The 20,476-nt window shown below is 39.5% G+C and overlaps 1 protein-coding gene across 6 annotated transcripts in view; it reads right to left on the bottom strand.

The window, feature by feature from the left end:
• Positions 1-16,764, bottom strand: part of LOC121381216 (E3 ubiquitin-protein ligase MARCHF2-like) — a 50,939-nt gene extending 34,175 nt beyond the window's left edge. For all 6 annotated transcript variants that reach the window (XM_041510414.1, XM_041510415.1, XM_041510417.1 and 3 more), the window contains exons 1-4: positions 16,674-16,764; positions 14,328-14,389; positions 9,785-9,908; positions 8,790-8,965 (exon numbers count right to left, since the gene is read on the bottom strand). In XM_041510414.1, coding sequence (XP_041366348.1) covers positions 8,790-8,965; positions 9,785-9,908; positions 14,328-14,339 — 312 coding nt within the window. In that variant the 5' untranslated portion in view covers positions 14,340-14,389; positions 16,674-16,764. The remainder of the gene's footprint in view (positions 1-8,789; positions 8,966-9,784; positions 9,909-14,327; positions 14,390-16,673) is intronic.
• Between the last annotated feature and the right edge of the window lie 3,712 nt (positions 16,765-20,476).

The following is a 20,476-nucleotide window of genomic DNA, read 5'->3' as shown; positions in this document are numbered from 1 at the left end:
AATGCCTTCGTTTTCCAGATCAGACGACGGCTCTTCATTTCCTTCTTCGCACGTTTTCACGTGTCGCTGCAAGTCACTCCCGTCTTTAAAGACCAGACCACACGTATCGCAAGACTGCATCCTCTTGACCTTTTTCAGATAGGGCTCTACCTCATCATCTTCTTCGTCGTCACTTTCGTAGGCGGGTATGCCTGGTAGTTTTCTCTTGAATGCGTCCCTTTGCATGATTTGCACGTAGAGCTCTTTTTTCGACGGTGGTTGAAACTCTTCTGAGACATTCGCCGTTACGCTCGTGCTTATATACCATCCGGACGGCCCCGTCTCTAAACCATTAGGTCGAAGGCGCCAATGTTCGGGCGTGGTCGGTTTCAAGTCCACCAAGAGATGTCCGTAGGGCCTGTGGGTAGCTTCCTCAAACCGATGCATGAAATGACGAGTGTTTTCCGGATACATCTGCCGTGCCAACGTCAGAACTTGCTGCTTGTCGATGGGGTTATTGAACAGCGCTAGATAATGGCAGTTTCTTCTCTGTGTCGGATCCTTGCTGTGATACAGGTTCTGGTTGATGGCGATGACGGATAAGTTTCTGTGATGACTTCCTTCTGTGAACAGGTCGGTGATCCTTGAATCTTTTCCAGCTGTACACATCAGGTCGTCCAATACGATGAGATTTCTAACTCTGGAATCCAAATAATGATCCTTTTCCAAATTCTCGGGTATGCCTTGAACAAATTTCACTCGAGCAACCATTTTTATCGTATCATAGAGAGGTTGCCATCGTTTGTAGAGCCAGATGATGCGCTGAGGAAGCAGCTGGATTTTAACATCCCTCAACAATTTGTATACCAAAAATGTCTTTCCACACGACGTGGGTCCCGACACGATCATGGTGAAGGGATGTAGCAATCTTAGGGGATGCTGCTGCTGTGGTGGTGGTGGTGGTGGTGGCTGCTGTGGTGGTGGTGGTGTTGGTGGTATTGGTGGCGGCTGCTGTGGTGGTGGTGGTGGCTGCCGCAGTGGTGGCTGCTGTGGTGGTGGTGGTGGTGGTGGCTGCTGTGGTGGTGGTGGTGGTAGACCTTTAGCATGTTTTTGTTGAAAATGTCTTAACATGGCGAGAATGTGAAACCACATTCTGAACATGTGCTATGCATGACGACTCTAAATGAAATGACGATATCTGACCCACATAGTTCCTTTTATAGTTTATTTAGAAATGCTTCTTCAGTTTCGGGGCTTTCCAGCCCGTACCACTTTGTTGTTGTTGTTGTTGTTTCCGTTTCAGATCGGCCTTGGCTTGCTCTACCACCTGCTGTGTTGGGGACACCATAACGACTTTGGGTGTCGGAGGCTTGTTCTGTTCTTCTTTTTCTTTTTTCCATGTAGGGTCATACAGTTCAAGACATCGATCTACACTGTACATCATCTGGCTTTTCCCACCACGTTGCACTGGAAAATGAGGTTGACGTTTACCTTCTGCCTGCAGTTTATAGAAACGGGTCCACTTATCCACGTCGGGTACATATAACTTGTACTGGTCTGACATGTTGCTCCTCTGAAGGTTCTACCTCAAATGACAAGTTTTCCAAAACTATTTTACATATATACCTTATGACGCATAAAGATATGGTACAGGAATGTTTGAATGTGTGTGATACGTATGACCAGTGCCCCTCCTCCCAGGCACAAATCTCATCGTGCGAGCTCCCAAAAAACATCGTTACCAACATATTACCCTTTACCAGTGTCACTACCATAGGGACACGTCCAGAGACACACCCATGGACGCAGGACATAACTAAGAAAAGATGAGTTGCAGTCACGCGTTCTCTCTCCATAGCAATGGGCTGGGAGTGTTTCACACACACACACACACACACACACACACACACACACACACACACTAGTTACCACCTTCGCGTTTGACCTAATTCAGTCAACACCAGCACACGCACACACACACACAAAAGTTTGTATTTAATTATGAAATACTGGCCCCATAAGGGGTATGAGATTGTATATATAAAAGATCCCTTGCTACTCATGGAAAAAATGTAGCAGGTTTCCTCTCTAAAACTGTCAAAATTATGTTTTTCATCCAATAACCGATGATTCATAAACCAATGTCCTCTAGTGATGTCGCTAAACACAAACAAACTTTGACGGTCAGTGTGCATACCATAACAAATGTATTCTGCTACTTAAGACGGGCACGCGTCGGTATGTCTTTTGCAGTTCACCTGGTTTCATAAACACTCGGAGAGGCGTAATAAAATGTCTTTGTATGAGGGCTGATGAAGAGGTCTGATAAAGTACTCCTCTATTATAAAGCGAATCAATGAATGGCTGAATGACGACAACAAAGAAAACGTCGACAATGTGCTAAAGAAATACAAATGAATGAAAATCATCACACGCGCATTTTGTCTGGCGACATGAAAGCCCCTCACTTTAGACCAAACAGTCAGCAAACAACTACCGTCCTTCCTCACGAGACATATTTTAACGGCTATTATTTTGGGTGTCTAGAATAAAACACTGTGAAAAAACATTCACGTCTATGTCCACTGTGAATACAAAATTACAACAACACAGTAGACGTTATACAATGAAGCCAAAACCAACGTCAGACTTACACCTGGCCTGTACATATTGTTATTATTAATTGTTGTTGTTTCTTTGCTTTTATTTGTTTGCTGACACCAGTTTGTTTGGTAATATGCAATACATTGAATTGAATACACCATGATCGCACACCTGCACCACGGTCATTGTCTCCTACATAAAGGCCATTGTTTTCTCCATGGCCATTGTCTCCTATACAAAGGTCATTGTGCCATTGTCTCCTACACAAAGGTCATTGGTTCCTACCGAGACCATACACCTGCACCCACCTCTACAAAGGCCATTGTTTCCTACACAAAGGCCATTGTTTCCTCCATGGCCATTGTCTCCTATACAAAGGTCATTGTTTCCTACCGAGACCATACACCTGCACCCACCTCTACAAAGGCCATTGTTTCCTACACAAAGGCCATTGTTTCATTGTTTCCTACACAAAGACCATTGTGTCATTGTTTCCTACACAAAAGGCATTGTTTCCTACCAAGGTCAGACACCTGCACCCCCCTATACAAAGGCCATTGTTTCCTACACAAAGGCCATTGTCTCCTACCAAGGTCACGTGATCACGGGAAAGTAGGTCGATCATGACTCTCAACAGGCCCTAATACTACTCCTACAGCCGAATGATTGCACACAAAAGTAGTAAACAAAAAATTGTTATTTCCAAAATACTTTTACTTTTCTTCTTATGTCAAACCAGACTGAAATTATTTACAGAAAACAGTTTTATAGAATGATGGGACGGACTATAAGCCCACAGCTAAAGCTGATGGGAAATGAGAGATGTCCAAGAGAAACAAGCACGTGTCGCGGTTGGACAGACAATGATTGGGATGTGAAGGTGGACAGCGAAATAAGTGGAAAGATAGGAGGAACTCTCTGGTCGGGGAAAATTAAGATGGAATTAAATGGAAAGAAGGGGCAAAACAAAAGAAAGAAAGAAAGAAAACCAGACGAGATGAGTAAACTTAATATTTTCAGGGGACGGTGCTTTTGCTCGTTGGTTGTTTGGTGCATTCCCGTTCGTGGAAGCCCTGATGCTTGCCATAAATACCAGTATAACTATTTGCATACCACTGTTTTCATGATTCAAGCTAAACATAATTTTCGAAATTTTAGTAATAATAGGCCAAATAATAATAATAATAATAATAATAATAACAACAATAATGAAAAAGGTGGACCCCCACCTCCCCAAACCATTACATAGCCAATGATATGAGGGTAATAAGTTGGGTTTTTTTTAATGGATGCCTATTATTTTTGTATTTTCGAGGGGCGGAAGGGGTGGGGGAGTCCACAGACGTCGTTTATAATATTTATATTCAATAGTTGTTCGTGTTAAAGGGACATTCCTGAGTTTGCTGCAATTTTTAAGATGTCATTGACTAACAGAGACTTTTTAACGATTGTAATTACATATCAAATATATTTTATTAGTCGGAAACATCTTACAATGCAGCAAACTCAGGAATGTCCCTTTAACATTATCACTTGGACTTCGCCCCAATTATAATATATAATGTGCTATTAAAAACGGAACTTGCTAGAAATGTACACCACAAAGCCATTTTTCATTAATATATGTGAATAATTATATGACAGGCAGCTCAATGGGATTTGATGATACGATCTCGGGGAGAGAGACAGACATTTTACCACTAATAAATGAAAACGTTACGGCAAGGATACATTTTTATTTGTTACACACCCGTTGTTGAGAACACCATTGGTTATTTTTTATAACACATACTTGTTTACACATGTACGTGTTTTATCAATTTCCAGACATACGACTGGCTGCTCCTAGGTGATGACCAGGTCACCAATGCCATACACCCAATGAAAAAAAGAGCACGATCGAAATCGATTACACTGTGATATATAGTTAACCTAAAACTCATTTGTCTGTGTGTTTATTGCAAGGTCGGACGTCACAGGGGCGATATATAATTAAGCCTAATTTCCATGCCTATTAAACACATAATAAGAAGCAAGAATCGAAGAATAGCGTGCGGAGGGGGGTGAGGTATTATTTAAACAGTCAGTACAGGCCGTCTAATGCAATGCAATATGGGGTTTTGAGAATATAGCTTTTACACAGAGATCAACATGATTGATGCGCAACATAGGCCTCGACAGACCCCAGCAACGAGAGGGGAGCTATCGCGTCTTAACGTGTGTGTGTGTGTGTGTGTGTGTGTGTGTGTGTGCGCGCGCGTGTGTGTGTGTGCATACTAGTACATGTGTATTTGTGTATATGTATGTATGTGTATACAATATAGATACATTCGTAATTCCTACATCATTTAACATACATGTATATATTTATCATGCAAACACGGTATGTACTAAGACGATATGATTATTATTTTCTCCATTTTCGTCAGCAAAAAAAATATAGGTCATATAACATAAGCCTAGTATAATACATACATACATGCATACATACATACATACATACATACATACATACATGCACACACACATACATACACACACATACATACACACATACATACATACATACATACATACATGCACACACACACACACACACATACACACACACATACATATACAGACATTCATACATCAATACATACATACATACTGGTTTGAAGTTTTTGTTTATTATCAACTGTCATTTGTAATAATACATTTATTTATTTCAGTCCGTCTTTTACAAACACAGTCCACATAAACTGAATGAAACATGTATGCAAGGATGACTCAATAGTTGAAAACGTATCATGGCAAGTCTGCAAGTTGCGGGCGATTCGGTGCCACAGGTTCGAGTTCCAGCAACGGCACCGGCATGAGACAGTTTATGAGGCCAAAAAGGATTTAATTATCCCCTGCGTACGTGTCTGTGATAATGTGTCTGTATAACTCTTATAATTTGTTCTCAAAACAATAACATTATGCATCCATTTTATACAATAAATATATGTAAAAGAAAATCTTGACCTGCATCTGTTGCTAACTTCAGCAGCAGTTATCTCCCGTAACGGCGCATTAAAAGAAAATCAAATTAAGGTTATGAAGCGCATTTCACTAAATACCCGTCTTCGCATGAAATATCTCAAAATATTGTTTTACAAGATGTATTCCACTCCAAGCAGTAGTCAACTGTTGAATCTGATGCAGATATAGTGCACACACAAGACCCTAATGAAAATGCGACATCAGGTTTCCTCTCTCATATCAGCCCACCAACAGACCAGGATCATTGCTACCATGTCCAAGACGGAGGGCTTGAATGTTAGACTATAAATATACAGACTACTGCTATACCGTATCACATCGCCCCAGTCTTGAACATACACGTTCGCTCGGTGAACAATGTCTGCCCTCAACTAGTGTACATAATGCTGAGCGCACACCCACCAATAAAACCGTCTCTTCTTGGTTGTCGCCGACCCCGACTGATCCGTCGGTAGGTGGGTAAAGACGCGATGGTCCGTCTAATCTGCAGTCATGTGACGTCATCCTCAATCATAACACAAGACCGTCACATTGGCTAGGGTGACCTGGCGCGCATTTACATACTGCCAACTTGACAGTCACCATTAATCGGTACGTGTGTGATGAGCATAAAAATTTATTTTTGTATGCAACTCTAAAAAATCATGCTTAAACAATGTACTGGAGATGGACTTCAGTGATATTCAACAAACATTCCATTTTTATTTTCACATCAAGATTAACGTACAGTCTATAGTTATGCGCATGCACTTACGTAAATTAAGATTAGGAGAGTGTAGCTCAATTCTCAGGTAAATTGTTCAGATTCCAATAAACTTTGATTTACTCCCGGCAGTCACTGTATTATGTCAGAACACAACGAGGTATATCATAATGTGACGTCAACATAAACGTAAACTGTGTACAAGACAGAGCCTAAGGAGGTGATGTTTAGATCATTTGGTAGAGCGCCCACTTGGATTCCTTGGGTCGTATGATCGAACCTACTCGACAGACATTGGTTGTTTGTTTGTTTGTTTTTACCTAGTGCCTAGTATATCAAAGGTATGTGCTTTCCTGTCTATACGAGTGCATATAAACGATCCCTTACTGCTAATGGGAAAAAACATATGGGGTTTCCTCTGAAGACTACGAGTCAGATTTACCAAACGTTTGACATCCAGCAGCTGATGATGAATCAATCAATGTGCTCTAGTGGTGTCGTTAGACAAAACAAACTCTTTAATACAGAGCCTGAAGAATATATTCGACTGCTGTGATAGCAGGTATACGCGATTCACTGTCTGTATGAACAGTGATGATACCATGTGTTCGCGAAAAGTGAAATATGTCCTGTCCCATTACGAGGACGTTGCGATGAGAATGGTAGGGAGTTATATTCTTTTTATTACGAATTTAAAAAAAAAGATGGCTACATTTTTTAATGTTACAAATAGTGACTTGCAACAGACATCATTTTAGTCAGTGATGCATCGTAGTAAACGGCAATAGCCTTAAACCTGTATTCAAAATGGCAGTTATATATATTTATACTAGAAACAGGCACGGAGCAAGAAATGTTATAAATTGAGAGGGAGAAAACTCAGGAATATGTATATACATTTTTAAAGAAACTCTTGAAATCTCTTGTGCTTTTTTAAAGCATTCCACAGTTGTATCTCATCACAACCATATCACAAACTCTAGAAACAATCATGTCATTTCAAGGTACATCTCCCTCAGCTTCGGATTGTAGAATATTTCTACTCAGTAGGGAATTGATCAAACTTTATACCAAAAATGAATATGAAGTACTTGCATATTCTTGCTAAAAATCGTGTGGGGTGGGGGTTTTCGATTTTTCCCCGTGTTTTTTCTTTTGTGCATCTTATATATATATATATATATATATATATATATATATATATATATATATATATATATATATATATAATATATATATGACTCCAAATCGCATCCAAATTCCGACTTTCTGAGACGTTGTTATTTGTGCACGCAGGAGAACATGTACCTTTAAGATAACATTGAGCATTTCTGCTTTTAAGCCAAAATAGGAAATTAACCCTGAACATATAAACACGCTATAGCCTATACCCCGTACCAGGCTCCATTTTAAGTGGGGATTCTGGGTTGTTTTGTTTGGCTGAGTTTGGGTTACTTGGGTTTTGTTGTTGTTGTTGTTGTTGTTTTGCTGTTTTTTGTTTTCTACTCTTTTTTTTAACTGGTTAGGAAATAACACACGTTTTATTTTTTATGCGCAATTTGTAAAAACATTAGTCAAAATATGTCACAAATTAAACAGCAATACTCGCCTACAGTGAAGAAGGTTGTTTACTCGGGGACTTTGAAATGATTTCGTCGCTGGACCGAACCTCCTCGGTGGGCCCATTTTTGGATTGATCATGAGTGCCCATGTGTGAAAGTGCATATAATAGATCCCTTGCTGCTAATAGAAAAATGTAACGGGATTCCTCTGACGACTGCGAGTCAAAATTACCAAATGTTTGACATCCAGTAGCCGATGATTAATAAATTAACGTGCTTTACTGGTGTCGTTACAAAAAAACAAAAACAAAAATATCTCTCTCTCTCTCTCTCTCTCTCTCTCTCTCTCTCTCTCTCTCTCTCTCTCTCTCTCTCTCTCTGTCTGTGTTTTTCTCTCTCTGTGTGTCCCCTTTCTCTAACTCTCACTCTCTTAAAAATTGTAAATCCATATAAAACTAGTAAAGACAAAGTAAGAAAATAATACTCAAATATGTGAACTAATGAAGAATATATCATTTCAAACGCCATGAGCATAGAGTGTTAATCACTACCGATGAGAACTGCTGTTTTCATTTACTGACCAATGTTTGTTTTTTCAAATTGCATGAAAATAGAAAATCGTTGATATTTCCAAAACATAACTGAAATGACGGACCAAAATATCTCACTTAAACCGGAAGTTGGTTCGGTGTATAGGAGGATGGGTGTTTGGGTTTTGTTGTTGGCGTTGTCGTTGTTATTTATAGTTGTTGTTGTTAGTGGTGGTTATGTTGTTGTTTTTGGTAGTGGTGGTGGTGGTTGTGAAGATGGTCCTTGTGTTTTTGTTGTTGATGTTGTGGTTGTTGTTGTTGTTGTGGGTGGTGGTGGTTTGTTGTTTTCAATGGGTGTTTGGTTACGAGTCTATGATCACTCACCGTCTGTTCGCCGTCTATGTTTTCTGTGAGGATTGGGGCGGGTACGTTCGCGAACGGGGCCTTGCATACTTCACACGTGTTGTTCCCTTTGTAGTTCACCCAGTCAGTGAGGCAAGATCGGTGCACACTCGCAAGGTCTCTTTTACACCGGCAGTCGGACGTCTTTACGGGCTCGCCTGGAAAACAGAAAACACCAGTTAACGGGACTGCTCGGATGCTTAACATATTGCCAGCTGACAGATTTTAACGAAAATAAAAAGTTACAGTTTGTTTAACGACACCACTAGAACACATTGAATTATTAATCATCGGCTATTGGATGTCAAACATTTGGTAATTGTGACATCAATTTTAAGGGATATTTTATATGCACTATTCCACATACAGGATAGCACATTCCACGGCTTTTGATATACCAGTCGTGGTACACTGGAACGAGAAATAGCCCAATGGGCCTACTGACGGGAATCGATCTTAGACAGACCGCGCATCAGACGAGCGTTTTACCACTGAGCTACTTCCCGCCCCTTTCAACGACAATAAATTACATATTAAATATGTTTTTGCATAAAGTATTACTGGATGTGTGTTCAATGTGTTTCTGGACGTCTTCTTATTTATACTTTATTTTCTAATAAAACAATTTTTTCGTACCAACAAAATTATCGGAAGACCAAATACAGTCTGGGCTGCTTACAAACAATAGGATGATCAGACACATACTAAATATACAGACACTGATGTTCTAACGAAGAATCTGTATTTATTTGTTTTAGTAACACTCCCAATTTCAGTGCTAAAATTGTCGCAATTGCGACTGATGGTCCTGAGTATGATGGTCTATTTTAGGCATGAAACCCAATGCCGATTATTTATTTATTTATTTATTTATTTATAATTATTATTTTTAATATCGTATTTTTTAATGATTACCTAGTATGCTAGAAATACCTTGAGTAGTTGGTATTTTGAAGTTTAGTTTAATGGTAACCTACCAGTCTCCGACTCTGTGAGTTGACAGATTCGACATTTGATCGATGTACTGGATCCGGAGTTGCCGGTCAGGCGACTTTTCCGGGAACCTTCGGAGTTGCTTGCCATCAGGGCGGGGCAGCTAGCCTGGAGACACACAACAGTAAAACTGTGTTGTTCACGAATCAGACGCTAAAGGCGTCGTCTCACGATACGAGTGCCTCGTACGACAATAGCCGATTGCATAGCGACCGACGATTCGGATGAAATCGTAATGTCTGTCTTGTCACAATCGGCTGTTCTCGTGGCTATTCTCGTACAAGGCACTCGTGTCGTGTGGCGTCGCCTTAATAGTTAATTTGTGACGCATCGGCGCAATCATAATTATAGCTATTATTCAGTATATAGGTAAGAACACCCCCACCCCCAAACCCACCCCCAAACCCACCCCCGTTCAATTCTGAGATGGCTGATTCATTCATTGTTGCATTGACTTTAATAATGCCCGCACTAGTCTACCGACTACTACTAGTATGTCATGTCAATTGCCCAACACCGCGTTCTTGAACCTTTAAACTATAACACATAGAAGGCCAGCGATCGCGGTTGCTCGTCAGTTGTTTTTGTTTTTGTTTTGTTTGTGTGGGGTTTTTTTTTGCGTTTAGCGTTAGATACATGTGATATGACAGAAGACTAGACAAACTGTTATCGTTCTCCTAAACACACACCACGTGTATCAGACTCCGAGACTCGTATCGTAGCAGATCGTATTCAACATTAAGGTGATAATGTATATGGTAGCAGGTCGTATTCAACATTAAGGTGATAATGTATATGGTAGCAGGTCGTATTCAACATTAAGATGATAATGTATATGGTAGCAGGTCGTATTCAACATTAAGGTGATAATGTATATGGTAGCAGGTCGTATTCAACATTAAGATGATAATGTATATGGTAGCAGGTCGTATTCAACATTAAGATGATAATGTATATGGTAGCAGATCGTATTCAACATTAAGATGATAATGTATATGGTAGCAGGTCGTATTCAACATTAAGGTGATACTGTGTGTGATAGCAGGTCGTATTCAACATTAAGGTGATGTTGAATACGACCTGCTACCACACACAGTGTCACCTTGATGATGAATACGACCTGCTACCATATACAGTATCGCCGTAATGTTGAATACGACCTGCTACCACATACAGTATCATCTTAATGTTGAATACGACCTGCTACTACATACAGTATCGCCGTAATGTTGAATACGACCTGCTACCACATACAGTATCATCTTAATGTTGAATACGACCTGCTACTACATACAGTATCACCTTAATATTGAATACGACCTGCTACCACACACGGCATCATCTTAATGTTGAATACGACCTGCTACCACATACAGTAGCACCTTAATATTGAATACGACCTGCTACCACATACAGTATCATCTTAATGTTGAATGCGACCTGCTACCATATACAGTATCACCTTAATGTTGAATACGACCTGCTACCACATACAGCATCACCTTAATATTGAATACGACCTGCTACCACATACAGTATTACCTTAATATTGAATACGACCTGCTACCATATACAGTATCACCTTAATGTTGAATACGACCTGCTACCACATACAGTATCACCTTAATATTGAATACGACCTGCTACCACATACAGTATCGCCTTAATGTAAAATACGACCTGCTACCACATACAGTATCACCTTATCACCTTAATGTCGAATACGACCTGCTACCACATACAGTATCGCCTTAATGTTGAATACGGCCTGCTACCACATACAGTATGTTCCATGCTATTGGTATGTAGCCAGGTCAGGTCAGGTCAGGGCATAGGGTTTAACGTGCACGCATGTCGTGGGCGCAGATTTCGGCCCACCCGGCTCCTCTGTCCAGGATAGGAAAAGGGTTTGGTGTGGGTGGGAGGAGGAATCGCCCGCGCTGGCATATGCAAGAGAACACCAGCAGCCTGACCATGGTCACGAGCGGGCGGGGGGCATTGTGGTCCTACTGAATGTAAATGTCCCGTAGGATTAAATAAAAATAATGGATTGCACAATTTTCGTGAGGTTATTTTGGCGCATAATTTGAAACGGTTCATAAAAAGAGAAAATAGAGCTAGCGAGTAATTTTGATTTGGTTTGCCGAACAGTAGCTCATAGGTATGTAGCCATCAAATGTATTCCTTGTATCGACTGTGCTACAGTTACCAGCTGTTTTTATATATTCTTAAATATGTATGTCTAGTTATCTTTTCCACGGCAATTCATATACATTGTTCATAACCGAAAACAACCGTTCAAGAGCATAATGGCCGCTTACGGGACGATTGGTACCCATTTTATTTCGTCCCTGGATGATTCGTACACACCACCGTTTTGAACCCTAGACGATTCGTACCCAGTACATTTAGGACACGTTATATGTTGAATTGCACAATAATAATGTTTGGTCTGTCTTAGTTAGTGGTTCGCTTGAGTGATTGTGGGTAATTGTTGGCATGCTTCCATCAGAGAACTGTTCAAACACGCCTGTCGTGAGCACAACCTCCGACTTCGCCAGAGAGTTCTGTCCATGACGGGGGGGGGGGGGGGGGGGGGGGGGGGGGAGGTGAGTGTCAATCTATGGCCTAAGTTTATCAAGTAAATTATTTTCTGCTAGCAACATCAGATATAAAACCCATGTAATAAAAATTATGCCTTACACACCCGTTGGTGAGAACATTATTCGTTATTTTTAATAACACATATAGAATTAACACACATACGTGAGATAACATTTTAAAGACACACGACTGGCTGCTCCTGGGTGATGACCAGGTCATCAATGTCATACCATCCAATGGAGAGAAAAAAGTACGGTCGAATCGATCACTCTGTGACGTACAAGTTAACCTCAAATTGACTTGTCTGTGACACACAAGTTAACTATAACCGCTAGGGTCGTAAATAGTTTTTAGTTGGAAAAGGCGTTTAAATTTATTTTAAAACTGTTTTCTGAAGATATGTAAGAAACAGAATACTACTTTCGTGTCCGTTAAATACCATTTATGTTACAACTCGTTGTAAGATAAATGGTATCTAACGGCCGTTCATGTAGTATTCCCTATATAAAACCCATGCGATAAAAATAATATGAAAACTATGTGATATGTTGTTTCATAAAAGCAAACTGCAGATTATTAACTACAAGAGAAATAACGCACGCTTGCCTTAGGTACTTAAATACATCACTGCTTATGTCCCTTTATCTTACACACCCGTGTGTTATTTATGATTACACATACTTGTTAACACATGTACGTGTGTTAACAATTTTAAGACATACAACTGGTTGCTCCTAGGTGATGACCAGGTCACCAATGTCATACCGCCAATAAAAAAACAGCGCAAGTACGAAAAAATATCGTTTGGTTCGTGTTTTTCTATGATCACGTATTAATAATTAATATACGCTGGGCAGCACCAAAAGGTCTTCTATTTTTTATTCAACATTTTATGTGTAAGTTCCGCTATATCACAGGCGTAGGCTGGAGAGTTCCGACGAAATCCCCCATCCCCCCCCCCCCCCCCCCTCCCTGGCTAAAACCTTTTTTGTTTTTATTTTACAATGAAATATTTATTAGGCTATCGATACAGGTGTATAGGTCCACTCTAGCAGCCACTTGAACGGCCGACAGTGTTCCGTGTAACAGAGCTCTGTCACTCGTAGTTTATACCCAGACCTTATGTGGGTCGTTTTTCTTACACATAGTCATACGGGCTCCCATTTTTGTAGGGAGTGTGTGTATGGGGGGGGGGGGGGGGGGGGGAGAAGGCTGGCTTTTGCCCGAATTAAACGAAAATGCTCGAATCTGGACAACAAGATTTATTCATATTAGCATTACTAGCAAACAGCTACATAGGGTTGCAAACGAATCACTACGCATCTTTACACGCATTACAACTAATTTCGAGGGTAGAATGATGGAAATACATGGTAAGAAGGTCTCAGGTTGACACATCTTGCCTGAATTTCTCTGTAATTTTTGCCCGAATTTGAGGTTTTGCTCCAGCACTAGGTGGGCAGTTGCCGCCCTCCCTCCTCGCCCGGCCCCCTGTCTAGTACGCTTATGTTATTACGAACATTTTGACCGTTCGCCGAAGACCAAACGTTTTATTGTAAAGATTCGCAAAGTCAGTCGTAAATATACGTTCATGTTTATGGCTTATGAAGTTGTATATCTATTGTGCGCGCGTGCGTACGTACGTGTGTGTGTGTGTGTGTGTGTGTGTGTGTGCGTGTGTGTGTGAAAGGGTGGGATGGCAGACATGGTAAGAGGTGGTTAAACAGGCGTTTGTTTCATTTTATTTATTTATTAATATTGTTTTTTTGTGGGGTTTTTTGTTTGTTTGTGGGGGGTTTTATGGGGTTTTTTACGTCGGTGAACAAAAAAGGTGGTGTGGGCGTGTGTGCCTTGAATGGATTTAACGAGTTATAAGCATTACTTCAAGATTCGGGTTACGTAAACGGTTTGAAAACCACGTACCTCTTCCTCCATTTCTGGAGTGGTCTATTGTTCGTGGTGGTGAGGTATCAGCTGTAGTAGAACTGTTGAAAGAGAATAAAAACAGCTACCATTTTATAGTAATAATAATAATAATAATAATAATGATAATAATGATAATAATAATAATAATAATAATAATTATGATGATGATAATAATAATTATGATGATGATAATAATAATAATAATAATCATAATCATAATCATAATCATAATAATAATGATAATGATAATAATAATAATAATCAGCTACAAAGAAAACTCGCAATGCTATCAAGTTTACCCCCATCCTATCAATACACGAACAGTGACAATGTTGCTGTTGAGCTATCTGGTTTAGATGTAAAAATGGGGTCACAATTTGTAAATTTTGACACATCGTTTTCAGTTGTTAATCAGTTATTGTTCTTGTTCTTTTCAGAATCCACGAACATGATTCTTGGGGGGGGGGGGGGGGGGGGGGGGCTTGTTTTGTTTGTTGTTGTTTTTGTAAAGAATTTTAGTTCGATTTGACGTAAGAAAAGTTAAAGTGTTTTCGAAATAACAAAAACAAAACAAAACAAAACAAAAAAAAACCCACAAAAACAACCCACAACCTATTGTTGTGTGCAATTTAGAAAACAATCGGGAAACGACGTTTGCCGGTAAGAAGAACGGTAGGCTACATAACTCTTTTTAGTGGGTGGGGTTTTTTGTTTGTTGTTGTTTTGTGTTGTTTTGTTTTGTTTTGTTTTTTTGTTGTTTTTTTTGGGGGGGGTAATAAAATATTAAATACTATTAAAGTCCGAACCAAATTGTTAACAACTACAATAAATTACTATCCTACCTTTAATTACCGTTACATTTCCCCAAATTTTGTCCAGACACAAGTTGTGAAAAAACCATTACAGTGACACAGATTCCACATATGAGACTGTAACGATGTCGCCAGTATCGACTTCGCTGAGATAGCATAGGGCAAAATACATGCAGTTTTCTGTCGCCTGCCATTTTGGTTTTTTTAATGGAATACTCTTCAAGAGGGGTGAAAGCCTCCAAAGTATGTGACATAATTAATATAAAATCAATGATCTATAGTGGTATCATTAAAGAAAACCCCCACAATAATAATAAAATTAATATGACGTCATCACGTTTGCTTTTATATCATAACATGTTATGACGTAGTTAGATTAGGTTATATCCTTTCACCCCTCTTGGAGAATGTTCTATAAAAAGTCAAAATGGCAGCCGGCACAAAATTACATGCTTTTTGCCCTATGCGATCTCAGCGAAGTCGATATAGGTGACATGGTTATCATCTAGTATGTGGAATCTGTGCCATTGTAATGGTTTTTACAAGATTTCTGTCTGGACAAAATGTGGGTAAAATGTAACGAAAAATAAAGGTAGGAGAGCAATTTTTCGTAGTTGTTAACACTTTGCTTCGGACTTTAGTCTATTATCTTTTAAAAGATGAATAATACATTATATTAACAAAATCAGGCGCGTGACCAAGAAATTGCGAAGGGATCGGGTTTAGGATGTGGCAAGCGAAGTTTTTTTTTTTTTTTTTTTTTTTTTGGGGGGGTGGGGGGTGGGGGGTCGTTTGGCGGGGGAAAGTTGGGTCATGCTCCCCCGAAAAATATGTTTTTTTAAAAACAGAACATTTTCTTAGAGCAGCGTGGGTTCGACCCCCGCCCGTCTTACACACACAGAACACCACCGCCACCACCAATACACACACACGCACGCACGCACGCACGCACACACACACACACACACACACACACACGCACACAGGTATCCCCAAACAACGTCAGATATATCATAGTAATGTTATGTAATAAAGAGTAAAGGTAAGACACGTTCGATAGAAATATTTTTTGAAATCTTCACCCAAAACCCCCAACATATTTAAGAACGAGAAATTGCACATTACTGTAATCGTAAATGATTATGTTTTCATTAAAACATAGCATTTATGTAATAAAGTTACCTATATTTGTTCAACATAAGTTTACACTTGATTTATAAATCCTAGACGCGATGCGTAAGGGTTTTGGGTTTTTCCCGGGCGTGTCTTACCTTTACTCTTTATATATGTAACTATAGCATTTGTATCACGGGTTTCTGTTTGGAGATACTTGTGCACACGCACACGTAAGCCGGTAAACTACGGAATCGTCGATAATCGAAAGGAAAATTATTCTGCTCGCTTGGAATCTCAAAATGCATCTCTTCGGTATTTCAAGTAAACATCTTTCCATCGTGACGTTAGACACTACATTACTGTATAACTGCTTTATCGTCTAATTTGTAGAGTAAATGTAAGAACGAAAACTCACCATTTAGTCTGATTACACAAAACGTAAAAATATGTCGTGTTTTTAGTGCTGAACGATCGGTCTGGCAGTCTGTCCATAATAACGTCATAGTCTTTGAACGATAAGTGACGTCATTGACATAGCGCCATGTGAAGGCGGATTATTAAGCTGATCAAGAAATTATTGGTTTTATGGGTGCATATGGATTTCATTAGTAATCTTCAGACGGATATCCACTACCCATGCAGTAGTCTTGGTACAAAGTGTTCCTGCTGGTAGGAGCCAGTGGGGGATTTCTGTATTAGCTATCAAAACATTAATTAAGGACCTTCTATAGGCTATACGGTGGGGCGGGATTTTGCTCAGTTCGTTAAGCGCTCGCATGAGGCTCTTGCGTCGCAGGATCGAATCACCCCGGCGTACCCATTCAACTGATTGTTTTTTTCTTCTCATTCTAACCAGTGTACAACAACTGGTCAAAGGCTGTGGTGTGTGCTTTCCTGTTTGTGGGGAAGTGCATATAAAAGAAAAAAAATGTAGCGGGTTTCCTCTGATGTCATTAAACATTCATTCATTCATTCATTCATTCATTCATTCATTCATTCATTCATTCATTCATTCATTCCTCTGATGACTAATTACCATATATTTCACATCCAAATAGCTGATGATTAATTAATGAATGTGCTCTAATGATGTCTTTAAACAAAACAAACTGTAACTTTCTATATACCGTATATGGATATTTTCGACATTTTTCTATAAATATGATTTTAAGATAATAAAATAATAATAAATAAATAAATAATCCTTCTCATGGGCGGATCCAGGACATACACTTGGGGGTGGGGAGATAAAAGGGGCACATTGGCTCGTTAAAAGGACATCTTAAAAGTTTTAATATTTGCAGTTAATATGAATGCGTTTGTGTATATATCACAGTGTATGGAAGGAAGTGTACACTAAATGGCACTCTTCTAGGGACGGATCTGTCTAGGTAGTGCAGATATAGCCCACACAAAAAAAAGAAGAAAAAAAAACTACACTTGTAAGCACTTGTAAATTAAAATTTAAAAGGCACTATTCTAGGGACGGTTCGGTCTAGGTAGGGCAGTTATACATAAACACGATACAAAGGAGCACTAGGAAAGTATAACTTTAAAGGGCACTATTCTAGGGACGGCTCTCTCTAGGTAGAGCAGTTATACATAATAATAAAAAAAGCCGATACCAATGGGCATTTGTACAATTATAACTTTAACTGGAACTGTTCTAAGGACGGCTCTGTCTAGGCAGGGCAGTTATACATTTAAAAAAAAAAAGATTCAAAGGGACATTTATAAATTATAGCTGTAAAGGGCACTATTCAACAGACAGCTGTCTAGATAGGGCAGATATACATAAAAATTACCGAGCCTATTGTTCATTAGTAATTTTGAAAATCATTATGCAACTTTGATAACGCAACTTTAAAGCGCTCATTACTCGCGTTAGACAATGTGGTGAACCCCATTGAGACTCAGTAAAACAGACACACATACGCAAGCTTGCGAATTCACGAACAACTTAACTTCATGCAGCTAAAAATGCTTACGTGCAAAATAGGTTTTATACAAACAAAAAGGGCACTTGAACATTTTGAGGGCACTTGAACTTTTTTTGGGGGGAGGGGGAGGGGGGGGGCGTCCCCCTGGTCCCCCATCTGGATCCGCTTCTGCTTCTGTGTCGACGTTATATACGTTCTTAAATCTCATTATTTAAAAAAACAAAAACAGACAAACAAACAAACATTTACAAATGAAACTATAAAAGAATTATCACAAAGTGTACAGGTCCTTAATTAATGTTGTTGGGTATATTTTAGCAGACACACTGGACTCTCATACAACATGTCCATGGTTCCAATCCCGCCCTCTTAAAATGTTATATCTAGGCCAAATTTATCATTTACCAAAAGTTATCCATAACAGCCATACTTTTAAATTAGGTTGTGATGTCGTAAGGCAGGCGTGTGTGCAGGAGGGGATGGGGTCAAGGGTCGAACGCTCCCTGCTCAAAATGAATTTTCTTCCTTTTTGTAAAATATATATTTTTCAGTGAAGCATGACTCAGTCCCACACGCGCCTAGTACTAGTAGACAAACAATATCCTTTCTTTTCAAATAGGGCTCTTACTTACTTACTTAGTAACTGGTTTTACGTGTCCATATACCACTAGGGTTTCGAACACGCCTATCCCGAGTCCGGCCTCCGATAGGATCGGGGGTCTGACTCGGGACAGGGAATAGGATTCTAAGCACTTCATGAAACATTAACGACCAGGTGAAATCCCTGATCTATGGACGTCTTCTTTAATGTTGTTAATGGGGTTTTCGGGGGAATAATTAGACGCATCATCATCATCATCTTCATCATCATCATCATCATTACAAAACGACACTATGCAGAACAGGTTTGTTATATATAGTCCGTCCGATAGGGAACGCCTTTTTTCATATTATGGAATTTACTACAAATTAATTATTTCTGAGCTGATTGTTTTATAATTTGCACACCAAAAATGGTTTTAAAATTCTGGTTATTTCAAAAACACTTTTCTTTTAACGTCAAACCAAACTGAAATTATTTACAAAAATACATTGTAGGAGGATTGGCCGGACTGTAGTTATATTATCTAGTTATAATAATGCATATTCATAGATTTTAAAGTGAGTTTCCTCTTGCCTGTGCTTATGACTACACAATTCAATGAGAATGCGGTGTTCTGAAATAAATATTATTTTAAATCCCTAATCTGTTATACATACTGCGCCTTATATAACGGTGGTTTCATCTTTGGTTGAATGCACATCGAAATTCAGGGAACATGCACACGTTATAATCGAGTAAAACAACCGAAGCATGCATTTTGTAATCCAATAATGTCAGAGTGCCAGCATTTATTGTTTTTTGAAGCTTGTAAACCCAGTGATCCTCGGGGATATTAGTTGCACACAAGGCTATTATTATCATTATTTATTTATTTATTTATGTGTTAATCGGAGTTGTCGTTGGTTTGGCAACCTGTAACGGTTTCCGTTCGTTCTCGGTGATGCAGAACTAAATGAGAATCTGAATCCGTTTATTAGCTGCATGTAATCATAGTTTTTACTGGGTCACTTTTATTTCATTTCATTTCAACTTATTGTCGTGCTTATATCCAATTAAGGTTCAAGCACGATGTCGTGGGCACACACCTCAGCCATCTGGGCTGTCTGTCCAGGACAGTGGGTTAGTTGATTAGTGGTTAGTGAGAGAAAAGAGGGTGTAGTGCTTTTACACCTACCCATTGAGCCCTTAAGAACTCGCTCTGGGTTGAAGCCGGTACCAGGCAGCGAACCCTGTATCTACCAGCCTGTACTCCGATCACTGGTTCACAAGCTTCAGAGTTCTGAGTGGTCCAACAGCCAGTCATGGCGGAGTTTCCGTTCATTCACAAGAGACAAGACTAGTTATTGGTTTGTTGGCCAAACATTGTTCCATTTGCTCAGGGCCTCATCAGAGTTGTCAGTGGATCAGATGCTAACACTAGTTTTCGTTAGTTGAAAAGTTAATCAGAATTATCAATGCTCTTATTGGTTCAGGTTAGGAGCACGAGCTCGGTTAAAGGCATGAGCATGAGTTCACATTGGTTAAGGAACTGACTAAGAGTTATTACTCGTCCATAAATCATTCCTGGTTCTGAAAAATCTTCTAAATTCTAAAGCATGATCAACAAAACTCTCATTTGAGAAACACTATAGTCTTCAAACGCGTATAGACTATATATGCAACTATTATTTGTGT

Source organism: Gigantopelta aegis, chromosome 9 (assembly GCF_016097555.1).
Source record: "Gigantopelta aegis isolate Gae_Host chromosome 9, Gae_host_genome, whole genome shotgun sequence".
Classification (NCBI taxonomy): Eukaryota; Metazoa; Mollusca; class Gastropoda; order Neomphalida; family Peltospiridae; genus Gigantopelta; species Gigantopelta aegis.
This window is presented reverse-complemented; position numbering and strand designations above follow the sequence as displayed.